The 18,948-nt window shown below is 43.9% G+C and overlaps 1 protein-coding gene across 1 annotated transcript in view; it reads right to left on the bottom strand.

Moving 5' to 3' along the window:
- Nucleotides 1-18,948, bottom strand: part of flt4 (fms related receptor tyrosine kinase 4) — a gene marked incomplete at its 5' end in the record, with an annotated part of 116,916 nt that overhangs the window by 9,868 nt on the left and 88,100 nt on the right. The window contains 7 exon segments of the mRNA XM_065019015.1: nucleotides 453-577; nucleotides 1,800-1,905; nucleotides 3,396-3,495; nucleotides 3,606-3,717; nucleotides 4,328-4,450; nucleotides 18,156-18,250; nucleotides 18,601-18,769. Coding sequence (XP_064875087.1) covers nucleotides 453-577; nucleotides 1,800-1,905; nucleotides 3,396-3,495; nucleotides 3,606-3,717; nucleotides 4,328-4,450; nucleotides 18,156-18,250; nucleotides 18,601-18,769 — 830 coding nt within the window.

The raw sequence follows: 18,948 nt of genomic DNA, 5'->3' as shown, positions 1-18,948 counted from the left end.
GTCGTCGTGGTAGTAGTTGTAGTAGTTGTCGTCGTGGTAGTAGTTGTAGTAGTTGTAGTAGTTGTCGTCGTGGTAGTAGTTGTAGTAGTTGTAGTAGTTGTCGTCGTGGTAGTAGTTGTAGTAGTTGTCGTCGTGGTAGTAGTTGTAGTAGTTGTCATCGTGGTATTAGTTGTAGTAGTTGTCGTAGTTGTCGTCGTGGTAGTAGTTGTAGTAGTTGTCATCGTGGTATTAGTTGTAGTAGTTGTCGTAGTTGTCGTCGTGGTAGTAGTTGTAGTAGTTGTCATCGTGGTATTAGTTGTAGTAGTTGTAGTAGTTGTCGTCGTGGTAGTCGTGGTAGTAGTTGTAGTAGTTGTCGTAGTTGTCGTCGTGGTAGTAGTTGTAGTAGTTGTCATCGTGGTAGTAGTTGTAGTAGTTGACGTCGTGGTAGTAGTTGTAGTGTAATAGGATTGTACCTGATGGGCAGGCTGTGACAAGCCAGTCTCATCTCCTCTTGTGAAGCGGGTCGTGATGAGGCCTGAGAGAAGCTGTCTTCCTCAGAGCTCTGGGATGGATTCAGGGGGATGTAGTCCTTACCATCCTACAGAATAGAATATCAGTCCTTATCATCCTACACAATATAATATCAGTCCTTACCATCCTACAGAATATAATATCAGTCCTTATCATCCTACAGAATATAATATCAGTCCTTATCATCCTACAGAATATAATATCAGTCCTTATCGTCCTACAGAATATAATATCAGTCCTTATCATCCTACAGAATATAATATCAGTCCTTATCGTCCTACAGAATATAATATCAGTCCTTATCATCCTACACAATATAATATCGGTAGGTGCCTTATTGCTGTTATAAACTGGGCACCACCGTAATTAGATGCAGTAAAATAAATGTTTTGTCATACATACGGTCTGATATACCACGGCTGTCAGCCAATCAGCATTCAGGGCTCGAACCACCCAGTTTATAATGTCTGATATACCACGGCTGTCAGCCAATCAGCATTCAGGGCTCGACCCACCCAGTTTATAATGTCTGATATAACACGGCTGTCAGCCAATCAGCATTCAGGGCTCCAACCACCCAGTTTATAATGTCTGATATACCACAGCTGTCAGCCAATCAGCATTCAGGGCTTGAACCACCCAGTTTATAATGTCTGATATAACACGGCTGTCAGTCAATCAGCATTCAGGGCTCGAACCACCCAGTTTTTAATGTCTGATATACCACGGCTGTCAGCCAATCAGCATTCAGGGCTCCAACCACCCAGTTTATAATGTCTGATATACCACGGCTGTCAGTCAATCAGCATTCAGGGCTCGACCCACCCAGTTTATAATGTCTGATATACCACAGCTGTCAGTCAATCAGCATTCAGGGCTCTGAAACACCCAGTTTATAATGTCTGATATACCACGGCTGTCAGCCAATCAGCATTCAGGGCTCGACCCACCCAGTTTATAATGTCTGATATAACACGGCTGTCAGTCAATCAGCATTCAGGGCTCGACCCACCCAGTTTATAATGTCTGATATACCACAGCTGTCAGTCAATCAGCATTCAGGGCTCTGAAACACCCAGTTTATAATGTCTGATATACCACGGCTGTCAGCCAATCAGCATTCAGGGCTCGAACCACCCAGTTTAGAATGTCTGATATACCACGGCTGTCAGTCACATTGGCCTCGTTCCATTTCTGTATTTGACCCCCATTCTTCCAGAAATGGCCACTATGACTTCAGTGTTGACAGATCAGACATGACTAGATTGGGTAAAACCTCTGTGTCTTACTGGTAGGCTGTCGTCCTGTAGTAGGTCTCCCAGGATATCTACCAGGGCTTGGAAGGGAGGTCTCTCTCGGGGCTCGCCCTGCCAGCAGGCCAGCATTATACCATAGCTATTAAGAGAGACACACAGACACATGTTACAGCAAAGAGATGTCCTACAGGCCAGTAGAGATATCCTACAGGCCAGCAGGATCCCATAACTACCAGCAGAGATATATCCTACAGGCCAGCAGAGATGTCCTACAGGCCAGCAGATATATCCTACAGGCCAGCAGATATATCCTACAGGCCAGCAGAGATGTCCTACAGGCCAGCAGATATATCCTACAGGCCAGCAGATATATCCTACAGGCCAGCAGAGATGTCCTACAGGCCAGCAGATATATCCTACAGGCCAGCAGATATATCCTACAGGCCAGCAGGACCCCATAACTACCAGCAGAGATGTCCTACAGGCCAGTAGGATCCCATAACTACCAGCAGAGATGTCCTACAGGCCAGTAGGATCCCATAACTACCAGCAGAGATATATCCTACAGGCCAGTAGGATCCCATAACTACCAGTAGGATCCCATAACTACCAGCAGATATAACCTACAGGCCAGCAGATATATCCTAAAGGCCAGTAGGATCCCATAACTACCAGCAGAGATATATCCTACAGGCCAGTAGGATCCCATAACTACCAGTAGGATCCCATAACTACCAGCAGATATATCCTACAGGCCAGCAGAGATGTCCTACAGGCCAGCAGGACCCCATAACTACCAGCAGAGATGTCCTACAGGCCAGTAGGATCCCATAACTACCAGTAGGATCCCATAACTACCAGTAGGATCCCATAACTACCAGTAGGATCCCATAACTACCAGTAGGATCCCATAACTACCAGTAGGATCCCATAACTACCAGCAGAGATGTCCCTAACAGGCCAGTAGAGATGTCCTACATGCCAGCAGGACCCCATAACTAAGAGCAGAGATGTCCTACAGGCCAGCAGAGATGTCCTACAGGCCAGCAGAGATGTCCTACAGGCCAGTAGAGATGTCCTGCAGGCCAGCAGAGATGTCCTACAGGCCAGCAGAGATGTCCTGCAGGCCAGCAGGACCCCATAACTACCAGCAGAGGGCAACAGAGACACACAATAGTGCCAAAGAGTGTTAGAGTGCTCTCCACACAGCCACTATTAGTTCTATCCACTACAGCGCACAGAGCACACAGTACCTTACATTACTAAGCATATTGTGTGCTTGGGTTTGCATGAAATGTATGCAAGGTAGGTAAGGAGTGAGTGACTCACATATAACTACATATATCTTGTGAATTATTCTAGGATCTGTGTTGACTCACATATAACTACATATATCTTGTGAATTATTCTAGGATCTGTGTTGACTCACATATAACTACATATATCTTGTGAATTATTCTAGGATCTGTGTTGACTCACATATAACTACATATATCTTGTGAATTATTCTAGGATCTGTGTTGACTCACATATAACTACATATATCTTGTGAATTATTCTAGGATCTGTGTTGACTCACATATAACTACATATATCTTGTGAATTATTCTAGGATCTGTGTTGACTCACATCTCAGGAGATGCTGTTTCAGGAGCTCTCATCCTGGTTCCATCTTTCAGTCGTTTACAGAAGTCCTCATCGATCTGGACACCTGGGTACGGAGATGCACCTGAGGAGAGGAACACCGGTGTTATCAGAGATAAGGTGTGTCTGTCAGGATGGATGGCTAACCGAGGCAAGAACAGTGTCTCTCACTGCTAAAAGACCTAAATGTCTCACCCAGAGAGAAGATCTCCCAGAGTAGAACACCAAAGGACCAGACGTCAGACTGGCTGGTGTAGACCTTGTCAAAGATACTCTCTGGAGCCATCCACTTCAGTGGCAGACGGGCCTGCAGAGAGAGAGAGAGAGAGAAGGGGGGAGAGAGAGAAGGGGGAGGAGAGAGAGAGGGGGAGGAGAGAGAGAGAGAGAGAGAGACGAGGGAGAGAGGGAGAGAGAGGGGGAGGGAGGGAGAGAGAGAGAGAGAGAGAGAGAGAGAGAGAGAGAGAGAAATTTATTCAGCAACACACTCTTAGAATAAAGGGTTCCAGAAGGATCCTTCGGCCGACCCCACAGTAGAACCATTTTGTGTTCCATGTAGAACCGTCTACACGGAACCCAACATTTTTCTTTCTACCTGGAAACCAAATAGGTTCTACCTGGAAACCAAATAGGTTCTACCTGGAAAAAAACGTTTCTTAAAAGGGTTCTCCTATGGGGACAGCCGATGAACCCTTTTAGGTTCTAGATAGCACCTTTTAGGTTCTAGATAACACCTTTTAGGTTCTACGACTCTAGTGGATGACAACCTAGACATACTGATCCTCCGGTGACAGAGATTTGAACGGTTCTAAAGCTCCTCTAGTAACAGACGTTAGAATTACCTGATGTAACTACCCCGAGTTTGCCGTTGGCCCTGATGTAACTACCCCGAGTTTTTCCCCCTGAGGTGAGTCTCTTACGTTGCCTTTCCTGACGTAGTCGGGGTCTTTGTAGATGTCTCTCGCCAGGCCGAAGTCACAGATCTTCACCACGTTGTTCTCTGACAGCAGGATGTTCCTCGCTGCAAGGTCCCTGTGGATACACTGCCGAAACACACACACACACACACACACACACACACACACACACACACACACACACACACACACACACACACACACACACACACACACACACACACTTCTCCACATACTGACACAGATACAGTGGAGGGAGGAGCACACATCACAGGATGTAACTTCTGTCATGACATACTGAGCTCCTTACACCTGTGGTGGGAGATATCACATCACAGGGGAGGGAGGAGCTTTACTGTCACATCACAGGGGAGGGAGGAGCTTTACTGTCATGACATAGTGGAGGGAGGAGCTTTACTATCACGACATAGTGGTGGGAGGAGCTTTACTATCACATCACAGGGGAGGGAGGAGCTTTACTATCACGACATAGTGGGATGGATGATCTTTGATGTCTTGACATAGTGGGATGGAGGATCTTTGATGTCATGACATAGTGGACGGAGGAGCTTTACTATCACAACATAGTGGGAGGGAGGATCTTTGATGTCATGATATAGTGGAGGGAGGAGCTTTACTGTCATGACATAGTGGACGGAGGAGCTTTACTATCACAACATAGTGGGAGGGAGGATCTTTGATGTCATGATATAGTGGAGGGAGGAGCTTTACTATCACAACATAGTGGGAGGGAGGAGCTTCACTGTCACAATGTAGTGGGAGGGCAGAGCTTTACTATCACGACATAGTGGTGGGAGGAGCTTTACTATCACATCACAGGGGAGGGAGGAGCTTTACTATCACAACGTAGTGGGAGGGCGGAGCTTTATTGTCACACCACAGGGGAGGGAGGAGCTTTACTATCACAACGTAGTGGGAGGGCGGAGCTTTATTGTCACACCACAGGGGAGGGAGGAGCTTTACTATCACAACGTAGTGGGAGGGAGGAGCTTCACTGTCACAACACAGGGGAGGGAGGAGCTGTCATCTCTAGATGTGTGCCTACATCTCATTGTGGTTCCATTTTCGTCTCTGGTCTTGATACGCCCACTGGGCTGGATCCCAGATTTAGGCTATTCATGGGTTCTCTGTTGAGCATGTGTCGCGGACTGCAGACAGAGACTATTTATGTTTATTGCTATTAGATTATTGAGGAGTTTGTAGTCGACAACCCATCAAGCATGGGAGAGTGTGGCGGAGTTTGTAGTCGACATTTTGATTAATATATCCATCTTCCTTATTTTCCCCATCAAGCGTGAACCATGTTTTACAACCAAGCTGCTTATCTATTTACCTCCATTTCTACCAGTTAGTAGTGCAGTAAACTACTCCAGATGATCCATTATATTGTGATGTCACAGGCAGTAAACTACTCCAGATTATCCATTATATTGTGATGTCACAGGCAGTAAACTACACCAGATTATCCATTATATTGTGATGTCACAGGCAGTAAACTACTCCAGATTATCCATTATACTGTGATGTCACAGGCAGTAAACTACACCAGATTATCCAATATACTGTGATGTCACAGGCAGTAAACTACTCCAGATTATCCATTATACTGTGATGTCACAGGCAGTAAACTACACCAGATTATCCAATATACTGTGATGTCACAGGCAGTAAACTACTCCAGATTATCCATTATATTGTGATGTCACAGGCAGTAAACTACACCTGATTATCCATTATACTGTGATGTCACAGGCAGTAAACTACTCCAGATTATCCATTATATTGTGATGTCACAGGAAGTAAACTACACCAGATTATCCATTATATTGTGATGTCACAGGCAGTAAACTACACCAGCTTATCCATTATATTGTGATGTCACAGGCAGTAAACTACACCAGATTATCCATTATATTGTGATGTCACAGGCAGTAAACTACTCCAGATTATCCATTATATTGTGATGTCACAGGCAGTAAACTACACCAGATTAACCATTATACTGTGATGTCACAGGCAGTAAACTACTCCAGATTATCCATTATATTATGATGTCACAGGCAGTAAACTACACCAGATTATCCATTATATTGTGATGTCACAGGAAGTAAACTACACCAGATTATCCATTATATTGTGATGTCACAGGCAGTAAACTACACCAGATTATCCATTATACTGTGATGTCACAGGCAGTAAACTACACCAGATTATCCATTATATTGTGATGTCACAGGCAGTAAACTACACCAGATTATCCATTATATTGTGATGTCACAGGAAGTAAACTACACCAGATTATCCATTATATTGTGATGTCACAGGAAGTAAACTACACCAGATTATCCATTATATTGTGATGTCACAGGCAGTAAACTACACCAGATTATCCATTATACTGTGATGTATAAACCATTATCCATTATACTGTGATGTCACAGGCAGTAAACTACACCAGATTATCCATTATACTGTGATGTCACAGGCAGTAAACTAAACCAGATTATCCATTATACTGTGATGTCACAGGCAGTGAACTACACCAGATTATAAATTATATTTTGCTGTCACCGGCAGTAAACTACAGCAGAGGATCCATTATATTGTGATGTCACAGGCAGTAAACTACACCAGATTATCCATTATATTGTGATGTCACAGGCAGTAAACTACACCAGATTATCCATTATATTGTGATGTCACAGGCAGTAAACTACACCAGATTATCCATTATACTGTGATGTCACAGGCAGTAAACTACACCAGATTATCCATTATATTGTGATGTCACAGGCAGTAAACTTTATCCATTATATTGTGATGTCACAGGCAGTAAACTACACCAGATTATCCATTATATTGTGATGTCACAGGCAGTAAACTACACCAGATTATCCATTATATTGTGATGTCACAGGCAGTAAACTACACCAGATTATCCATTATATTGTGATGTCACAGGCAGTAAACTACACCAGATTATCCATTATACTGTGATGTCACAGGCAGTAAACTACACCAGATTATCCATTATACTGTGATGTCACAGGCAGTAAACTAAACCAGATTATCCATTATACTGTGATGTCACAGGCAGTAAACTACACCAGATTATCCATTATATTGTGATGTCACAGGCAGTAAACTACACCAGATTATCCATTATATTGTGATGTCACAGGCAGTAAACTACAGATTATCCAGATGTATCCATTATATTGTGATGTCACAGGCAGTAAACTACACCAGATTATCCATTATATTGATGTCATCCCAGATTATCCATTATATTGTGATGTCACAGGCAGTAAACTACACCAGATTATCCATTATATTGTGATGTCACAGGCAGTAAACTACACCAGATTATCCATTATATTGTGATGTCACAGGCAGTAAACTACACCAGATTATCCATTATATTGTGATGTCACAGGCAGTAAACTACACCAGATTATCCATTATATTGTGATGTCACAGGCAGTAAACTACACCAGATTATCCATTATATTGTGATGTCACAGGCAGTAAACTACACCAGATTATCCATTATATTGTGATGTCACAGGCAGTAAACTACACCAGATTATCCATTATACTGTGATGTCACAGGCAGTAAATATTGTGATGTCTACACTCAGATTATCCATTATATTGTGATGTCACAGGCAGTAAACTACACCAGATTATCCATTATATTGTGATGTCACAGGCAGTAAACTACACCAGATTATCCATTATACTGTGATGTCACAGGCAGTAAACTACACCAGATTATCCATTATACTGTGATGTCACAGGCAGTAAACTACACCAGATTATCCATTATATTGTGATGTCACAGGCAGTAAACTACACCAGATTATCCATTATATTGTGATGTCACAGGCAGTAAACTACACCAGATTATCCATTATATTGTGATGTCACAGGCAGTAAACTACACCAGATTATCCATTATATTGTGATGTCACAGGCAGTAAACTACACCAGATTATCCATTATATTGTGATGTCACAGGCAGTAAACTACACCAGATTATCCATTATATTGTGATGTCACAGGCAGTAAACTACACCAGATTATCCATTATATTGTGATGTCACAGGCAGTAAACTACACCAGATTATCCATTATATTGTGATGTCACAGGAAGTAAACTACACCAGATTATCCATTATATTGTGATGTCACAGGCAGATTATCCATTATATTGTGATGTCACAGGCAGTAAACACCAGATTATCCATTATATTGTGATGTCACAGGCAGTAAACTACACCAGATTATCCATTATATTGTGATGTCACAGGCAGTAAATTACACCAGATTATCCATTATATTGTGATGTCACAGGCAGTAAACTACACCAGATTATCCATTATACTGTGATGTCACAGACAGTAAACTACACCAGATTATCCATTATACTGTGATGTCACAGGCAGTAAACTACACCAGATTATCCATTATATTGTGATGTCACAGGCAGTAAACTACACCAGATTATCCATTATATTGTGATGTCACAGGCAGTGAACTACAACAGATTATCCATTATACTGTGATGTCAAAGGCAGTAAACTACACCAGATTATCCATTATATTGTGATGTCACAGGCAGTAAACTACACCAGATTATCCATTATACTGTGATGTCACAGGCAGTGAACTACACCAGATTATAAATTATATTTTGCTGTCACCGGCAGTAAACTACAGCAGAGGATCAATTATATTGTGATGTCACAGGCAGTAAACTACACCAGATTATCCAATATACTGTGATGTCACAGGCAGTAAACTACACCAGATTATCCAATATATTATGATGTCACAGGCAGTAAACTACACCAGATTATCCATTATATTGTGATGTCACAGGCAGTAAACTACACCAGATTATCCATTATATTGTGATGTCACAGGCAGTAAACTACACCAGATTATCCATTATACTGTGATGTCACAGGCAGTAAACTACACCAGATTATCCATTATATTGTGATGTCACAGGCAGTAAACTACACCAGATTATCCATTATACTGTGATGTCACAGGCAGTAAACTACACCAGATTATCCATTATACTTGATGTCACAGGCAGTAAACTACACTAGATTATCCATTATACTGTGATGTCACAGGCAGTAAACTACACCAGATTATCCATTATATTGTGATGTCACAGGCAGTAAACTACACCAGATTATCCATTATACTGTGATGTCACAGGCAGTAAACTACACCAGATTATCCATTATACTGTGATGTCACAGGCAGTAAACTACACCAGATTATCCATTATATTGTGATGTCACAGGCAGTAAACTACTCCAGATTATCCATTATATTGTGATGTCACAGGCAGTAAACTACACTAGATTATCCATTATACTTGATGTCCAAGGCAGTAAACTACACTAGATTATCCATTATAATGTGATGTCACATGCAGTAAACTACTCCAGATTATCCATTATATTGTGATGTCACAGGCAGTAAACTACACTAGATTATCCATTATACTGTGATGTCACAGGCAGTAAACTACACCAGATTATCCATTATATTGTGATGTCACAGGAAGTAAACTACACCAGATTATCCATTATATTGTGATGTCACAGGCAGTAAACTACACCAGATTATCCATTATATTGTGATGTCACAGGCAGTAAACTGCTCCAGATTATCCATTATATTGTGATGTCACAGGCAGTAAACTACACCAGATTATCCATTATATTGTGATGTCACAGGCAGTAAACTACACCAGATTATCCAATATACTGTGATGTCACAGGATTATCCATTATATTGTAAACTAAACTCCAGATTATCCATTATATTGTGATGTCACAGTCAAAGGCAGTAAACTACACCAGATTATCCATTATATTGTGATGTCACAGGCAGTAAACCTCACCAGATTATCCATTATATTGTGATGTCACAGGCAGTAAACTACACCAGATTATCCATTATACTGTGATGTCACAGGCAGTAAACTACACTAGATTATCCATTATACTGTGATGTCACAGGCAGTAAACTACACCAGATTATCCATTATACTGTGCTGTCACAGGCAGTAAACTACAGCAGAGGATCAATTATATTGTGATGTCACAGGCAGTAAACTACACCAGATTATCCATTATAATGTGATGTCACATGCAGTAAACTACACCAGATTATCCATTATATTGTGATGTCACAGGCAGTAAACTACACCAGATTATCCATTATATTGTGATGTCACAGGCAGTAAACTACACCAGATTATCCATTATACTGTGATGTCACAGGCAGTAAACTACACCAGATTATCCATTATATTGTGATGTCACAGGCAGTAAACTACACCAGATTATCCATTATATTGTGATGTCACAGGCAGTAAACTACTCCAGATTATCCATTATATTGTGACGTCAAAGGCAGTAAACTACACCAGATTATCCATTATATTGTGATGTCACAGGCAGTAAACTACACCAGATTATCCATTATATTGTGATGTCACAGGCAGTAAACTACACCAGATTATCCATTATACTGTGATGTCACAGGCAGTGAACTACACCAGATTATAAATTATATTTTGCTGTCACCGGCAGTAAACTACACCAGATTATCCATTATATTGTGATGTCACAGGCAGTAAACTACACTAGATTATCCATTATACTGTGATGTCACAGGCAGTAAACTACACTAGATTATCCATTATACTGTGATGTCACAGGCAGTAAACTACACCAGATTATCCATTATATTGTGATGTCACAGGCAGTAAACTACTCCAGATTATCCATTATATTGTGATGTCACAGGCAGTAAACTACACCAGATTATCCATTATATTGTGATGTCACAGGCAGTAAACTACTCCAGATTATCCATTATATTGTGATGTCACTGGCAGTAAACTACACCAGATTATCCATTATATTGTGATGTCACAGGCAGTAAACTACACCAGATTATCCAATATACTGTGATGTCACAGGCAGTAAACTACACCAGATTATCCATTATATTGTGATGTCACAGGCAGTAAACTACACCAGATTATCCATTATATTGTGATGTCACAGGCAGTAAACTACTCCAGATTATCCATTATATTGTGATGTCACAGGCAGTAAACTACACCAGATTATCCATTATACTGTGATGTCACAGGCAGTAAACTACACCAGATTATCCATTATATTGTGATGTCACAGGCAGTAAACTACACCAGATTATCCATTATATTGTGATGTCACAGGCAGTAAACTACACCAGATTATCCAATATACTGTGATGTCACAGGCAGTAAACTACACCAGATTATCCATTATATTGTGATGTCACAGGCAGTACACTACATCAGATTATCCATTATATTGTGATGTCACAGGCAGTAAACTACTCCAGATTATCCATTATATTGTGACGTCAAAGGCAGTAAACTACACCAGATTATCCATTATATTGTGATGTCACATGCAGTAAACTACTCCAGATTATCCATTATATTGTGATGTCACAGGCAGTAAACTACACCAGATTATCCATTATATTGTGATGTCACAGGCAGTAAACCTCACCAGATTATCCATTATATTGTGATGTCACAGGCAGTAAACTACACCAGATTATCCATTATACTGTGATGTCACAGGCAGTGAACTACACCAGATTATCCATTATATTGTGATGTCGCATGCAGTAAACTACACCAGATTATCCATTATACTGTGATGTCACAGTCAGTAAACTACACCAGATTATCCACTATATTGTGATGTCACAGGAAGTAAACTACACCAGATTATCCATTATATTGTGATGTCACAGGCAGTAAACTACTCCAGATTATCCATTATATTGTGATGTCACAGGCAGTAAACTACACCAGATTATCCATTATATTGTGACGTCAAAGGCAGTAAACTACACCAGATTATCCATTATATTGTGATGTCACAGGCAGTAAACTACACCAGATTATCCATTATATTGTGATGTCACAGGCAGTAAACTACACCAGATTATCCATTATACTGTGATGTCACAGGCAGTAAACTACTCCAGATTATCCATTATACTGTGATGTCACAGGCAGTAAACTACTCCAGATTATCCATTATATTGTGATGTCACAGGCAGTAAACTACTCCAGATTATCCATTATATTGTGATGTCACAGGCAGTAAACTACTCCAGATTATCCATTATATTGTGATGTCACAGGCAGTAAACTACTCCAGATTATCCATTATATTGTGATGTCACAGGCAGTAAACTACACCAGATTATCCATTATATTGTGATGTCACAGGCAGTAAACTACACCAGATTATCCATACAACGTTAGTCCTCTTTTACATAGATTTTAGTCTTCCTTCATACAGAGGTCCTAGCCCTCTTTTAAACACTATAGGGCGGTACGTAAGAAGTGGTTAAAAAAAAACACAAGCCCAGCTCCGAGCACAAGGTCTCCCTGCCCCGCTCCGAGCACAAGGCCTCCCTGCCCAGCTCCGAGCACAAGGCCTCCCTGCCCAGCTCCGAGCACAAGGTCTCCCTGCCCTGCTCTGAGCACAAGGTCTCCCTGCCCTGCTCTGAGCACAAGGCCTCCCTGCCCCGCTTCGAGCACAAGGCCTCCCTGCCCCGCTCCGAGCACAAGGCCTCCCTGCCCCGCTCCGAGCACAAGGCCTCCCTGCCCCGCTCCGAGCACAAGGCCTCCCTGCCCTGCTCCGAGCACAAGGCCTCCCTGCCCTGCTCCGAGCACAGACCTTGCTAGAAGGAGAGGCCAAACACCAGATACAGTTATTACATTTTAAAGACACAGATACAACTGATAAGATCTTAGTTAAACATCAAGAACTCTTTGGCGAGCGTGCATCACCGGCTAACCTGTGAATTACGTTTTTCCATAAACAGGCTGTCGGAGAACAGGTGGGGGGCCTTCCTCTGGTGATTACAGCAAGTTCAGCCAGCAAGGTAGACACATTGCCCGGCCAGGTGATCATGGCTCGGCAACCAGGCGCTATAAAAAAACACCTCCAACGCCAGATACGTCAAGAATGTATTTTTACTGACTTTTACAGGACGTAAAGCAGCTGGAAAGTGAAGAGGGGAACGTACAGCGTGAAGGCCTGGCCAGGTGAGTAGAAGCACCCCCTCTACAGAGTGAAGGCTTGGCCAGGTGAGTAGAATAACCCCCTCTACAGAGTGAAGGCCTGGCCAGGTGAGTAGAAGCACCCCCTCTACAGAGTGAAGGCTTGGCCAGGTGAGTAGAATAACCCCCTCTACAGAGTGAAGGCTTGGCCAGGTGAGTAGAATAACCCCCTCTACAGAGTGAAGGCTTGGCCAGGTGAGTAGAAGAACCCCCTCTATAGAGTGAAGGCCTGGCCAGGCGAATGACTGTAGAAGAACCCCCTCTACAGAGTGAAGGCTTGGCCAGGTGAGTGACTGTAGAAGAACCCCCTCTACAGGGTGAAGGCCTGGCCAGGCGAGTGACTGTAGAAGAACCCCCTCTACAGGGTGAAGGCCTGGCCAGGTGAGTGACTGTAGAAGAACCCCCTCTACAGAGTGAAGGCCTGGCCAGGCGAGTGACTGTCGAAGAACCCCCTCTACAGAGTGAAGGCCTGGCCAGGCGAGTGACTGTAGAAGAACCCCCTCTACAGAGTGAAAGCTTGGCCAGGTGAGTAGAATAACCCCCTCTACAGAGTGAAGGCTTGGCCAGGTGAGTAGAAGAACCCCCTCTACAGAGTGAAGGCCTGTCCAGGCGAGTGACTGTAGAAGAACCCCCTCTACAGAGTGAAGGCCTGGCCAGGTGAGTAGAAGCACCCCCTCTACAGAGTGAAGGCCTGGCCAGGCGAGTGACTGTAGAAGAACCCCCTCTACAGAGTGATGGCCTGGCCAGGCGAGTGACTGTAGAAGAACCCCCTCTACAGAGTGAAGGCTTGGACAGGTGAGTGACTGTAGAAGAACCCCCTCTACAGGGTGAAGGCTTGGCCAGGTGAGTGACTGTAGAATAACCCCCTCTACAGAGTGAAGGCCAGGCGAGTGACTGTAGAAGAAGCCCCTCTACAGAGTGAAGGCTTGGCCAGGTGAGTAGAAGAACCCCCTCTACAGAGTAAAGGCTTGGCCAGGTGAGTGGAAGAACCCCCTCTACAGAGTGAAGGCCTGGCCAGGTGAGTAGAAGAACCCCCTCTACAGAGTGAAGTTCTGGCCAGGTGAGTGGAAGAACCCCCTCTACAGAGTAAAGGCTTGGCCAGGTGAGTGGAAGAACCCCCTCTACAGAGTGAAGGCCTGGCCAGGTGAGTAGAAGAACCCCCTCTACAGAGTGAAGTTCTGGCCAGGTGAGTGGAAGAACCCCCTCTACAGAGTGAAGGCTTGGCCAGGTGAGTAGAATAACCCCCTCTACAGAGTGAAGGCTTGGCCAGGTGAGTAGAATAACCCCCTCTACAGAGTGAAGGCCTGGCCAGGTGAGTAGAAGAACCCCCTCTATAGAGTGAAGGCTTGGCCAGGTGAGTGGAAGAACCCCCTCTACAGAGTGAAGGCCTGGCCAGGTGAGTAGAAGAACCCCCTCTAAAGAGTGAAGGCCAGGCGAGTGACTGTAGAAGAACCCTACAAGACGCTGCTGCTCAGTTGAAGAAACAGACACACAGAGATCCTAAATCATAGGAAGTCATTACGGGAGGAACTAATGCTGAAGGAGCAGCAACCCATCCCCAACAACCCAAGAATGTTCCATGAATAAGGGGGACATGGTCGTTTTCAGAAGCAGCTAAGCTGGGTTGGCCAAGGCCGTCCCCATCTGTCTTCACTGTGGAAAGGGAGGCCATATGCGCAGAGAATGCCCACAACTGCGTCTTGTGACCGTAGCGTACGTGTAGGTATGTACGGCAGGACCAAATCGGTACGATAGGTAGGAGCAAGCCCATGTAATGCTTTGTAGGTTAGCAGTAAAACCTTGATATCAGCCCTAGCCTTAACAGGAAGCCAGTGTAGAGAGGCTAGCACTGGAGTAATATGATCAAATGTTTTGGGTTCTAGTCAAGATTTTAGTAGCCGTGTTTAGCGCTAACTAAAGTTTATTTAGTGCTTTATCCGGGTAGCCGGAAAGTAGAGCATTGCAGAAGTCTAATCTAGAAGTGGCAAAAGCATGGATGAACTTTTCTGCATAATTTTTGGACAGAAAGTTTCTGATTTTTGTAATGTTACAAAGATGGAAAAAAGCTGTCTTTGATTTGTTCTTCAAAAGAGAGATCAGGGTCCAGAGTAACGCCGAGGTCCTTCACAGTTCTATTTGAGACGACTGTACAACCATCAACCATCAAGATTCAACAGCAGATCTCTTTGGTTCTTGGGGCCCAGAACAAGCATCTCTGTTTTGTCTGAGTTTAAAAGTAAAACATTTGCTGCCATCCACTTGGGGCTTCACCGTGTTTCATTGAGATGTACAGCTGTGTGTCGTCCGCATAGCAGTGAAAGTTAACATTATGTTTCTGAATGACATCACCAAGAGGTAAAATACATAGTGAAAACAATAGTGGTTCTAAAACAGGGCCTTGAGGAACACAGTTGATTTGTTAGAGGACAAACCATTCACAGAGACAAACTGATATCTTTCCGACAGATAAGATCTAAACCAGGCCAGAATGTGTCCGTGTAGACCAATTTGGGTTTCCAATCTCTCCAAAAGAATGTGGTGATCAATGGTATCAAAAGCAGCACAAAGGTCTAGGAGCACGAGGACAGATGCAGAGCCTCGGTCTGATGCCAAGGCCCTGATTTCAAGTTTTTACTGCTAACCTACAAAGCATTACATGGGCTTGCTCCTACCTATCTCTCTGATCTGGTCCTGCTGTACATACCTACACGTACGCTACGGTCACAAGACGCAGGCCTCCTTACTGTCCCTAGAAGTGGAGGCTGGGATTCTATAAAGCTAAATTTTCATGGAACGGTCTGCCTACCCATGTACCTACCCATGGAACAGATTTATTTATCTGCCGATCCATGTGAGAGATGCAGACCTTGAACTCTTTACTGAAGACTCATCTCTTCAGTAGGTCCTATGATTGAGTGTAGTCTGGCCCAGGAGTGTGAAGGTGAACGGAAAGGCTCTGGAGCAACGAACCGTCCTTGCTGTCTCTGCCTGGCCGGTTCCCCTCTCTCCACTGGGATTCTCTGCCTCTAACCCTATTACAGGGGCTGAGTCACTGGCTTACTGAGGCTCTCTCATACCGTCCCTGGGAGGGGTCCGTCACCTGAGTGGGTTGAGTCACTGATGTGATCATCCTGTCTGGGTTGGCGCCCCCCCTTTGGTTGTGCCGTGGCAGAGATCTTTGTGGGCTATACTCAGCCTTGTCTCAGGATGGTAAGTTGGTGGTTGAAGATATCCCTCTAGTGGTGTGGGGCTGTGCTTTGGCAAAGTGGGTGGGGTTATATCCTGCCTGGTTGGCCCTGTCCAGGGGTACTGTCGGATGGGGCCACAGTGTCTCCCGACCCCTCATGTCTCAGCCTCCAGTATTTATGCGACAGTAGTTTATGTGTCGGGGGTCTAGGGTCAGTTTGTTATATCTGGAGTATTTCTCTTGTCTTATCTGGTGTCCTGTGTGAATTTAAGTATGCTCTCTCTAATTCTCTCGCTCGCTCTCTGTCTCTCTCTCTTTCTCTCTCTCTTCTCTCGGAGGACCTGAGCCCTGGGACTACCTGGCCTGATGACTCCTTGCTGTCCCCAGTCCACCTGGCCGTGCTGCTGCTCCAGTTTCAACTGTTCTGCCTGTGATTATTATTATTTGACCCTGCTGGTCATCTATGAACATTTGAACATCTTGGCCATATACTGTTATAATCTCCACCCGGCACAGCCAGAAGAGGACTGGCCACCCCTCTGAGCCTGGTTCCTCTCTAGGTTTCTTCCTAGGTTCCTGCCTTTCTAGGGAGTTTTTCCTAGCCACCGTGCTTCTACACCTGCATTGTTTGCTGTTTGGGGTTTTAGGCTGGGTTTCTGTACAGCTCTTTGTGACATTGACTGATATAAAAAGGGCTTTATAAATATATTTGATTGATACCCTATGCTAGCAAAAGAGGTAGTGAGAGAAACCAGTAGCAGCACCTACAGTCCTTGTTAATAAGAAAGAAGTCTCAGTCTGTAACATGTTTTTTAGGCTTTAGTCTGTGTCTGGGAGACAAGCCCAGGATGTGGTATTATTGGATAATCTATTTGCATTACCCCTCCTCCTCTTCTTCCTCTTCCTCCTCCTCCTCTTCTTCACACCCCCTGTCAGACTGGTCTCTAGAATCTCTGTGGTTTTTAGGGAGATCAATATGGTGTAGTGCACTACTTTAGTCCAGAGCTTTATACCACACCATGTGTGGTTCTGAGAAACTGGCCTGGTACAGTATGTATATATTATACAGCTTGTTCTCTATAATCTGTGTGTGGTTTCTGGGACGATGGGCTTTTAGGGAGAAATCTTCTGGGGCGATGGGTTTTTAGGATGAAATCTTTTGGGGCGATGGGTTTTTAGGATTAAATCTTTTGGGGCGATGGGTTTTTAGGATGAATTCTTCTGGGGCGATGAGTTTTTAGGATTAAATCTTTTGGGGCGATGGGTTTTTAGGATTAAATCTTTTGAGGCGATGGGTTTTTAGGATTAAATCTTTTGGGGCGATGGGTTTTTAGGATTAAATCTTCTGGGGCGATGGGTTTTTAGGATTAAATCTTCTGGGGCGATGGGTTTTTAGGGTGATTTAAAAAACAATGGATCGATGGGTGTGTGGTTGCTGGGGAGATTACCATTCGCGAGGCCAGGAACTCCATTCCTCTGGCCACCTGGAAACTATAGCAGATCAGATCTTCTATAGTGAGAGGAGTCTTCCATAGGTCCTCCACTGGAGAGAGGGAGGGAGAGAGGGAGGGAGAGAGGGAGGGAGGGAGGGAGGGAGGGAGGGAGGGAGGGGAGGGAGGGAGGGAGGAAGGAAGGAAGGAAGGAAGGAAGGAAGGAAGGAAGGAAGGAAGGAAGGAAGGAGGGAGGAAGGAAGGAAGGAAGGGAGGGAAAGGATTTAACTCAGGTATAACTTGTTTTGATTCTACAATCTTGAGGCTCAGATGGAGCTCTTCAGTCAAAAGGTCAAGACTGACCTTTCAGCACTTAAAATCCCCAAATCCCATTGACATTAATGCATTATTTATGTCAGTCTGACGTTAGGATTTGGCCAATACTGCAATTCACACTACTCACTCTTTTCCACAGCAGGAGAGGGGCTCTTCTGATTGGACTTGCTGGATGACTGACTCTGGGGGCTGCCAATAGAGGAGGAGGATGTGGAAGGTGGGAGGCGGGCTCTCTGCTCCACTTGTCCCGCCTCTATCATGCGTCTCACCTGGCTCTGAGTCTTAGGGGAGCGGTCCTGAGGAACACACAGGTACATCATGGAGGTTACCATCTACACATTGGCCAGGATGTAACCAGTAACTTTGCTCTGTTTAACTGTAATTTACGATTTAGACGACACATGCAGTGTTTACCATTAATGTCTCAGTGAACGCGGGACATTGTCTTTAAAAACATGCGGACAAAGCGCGATTG

Source organism: Oncorhynchus nerka, linkage group LG5 (genome assembly GCF_034236695.1).
Source record: "Oncorhynchus nerka isolate Pitt River linkage group LG5, Oner_Uvic_2.0, whole genome shotgun sequence".
Lineage (NCBI taxonomy): Eukaryota > Metazoa > Chordata > Actinopteri > Salmoniformes > Salmonidae > Oncorhynchus > Oncorhynchus nerka.
The sequence above is the reverse complement of the archived record's forward strand: the minus strand, read 5'-3'. Positions and strand labels throughout refer to the sequence as shown.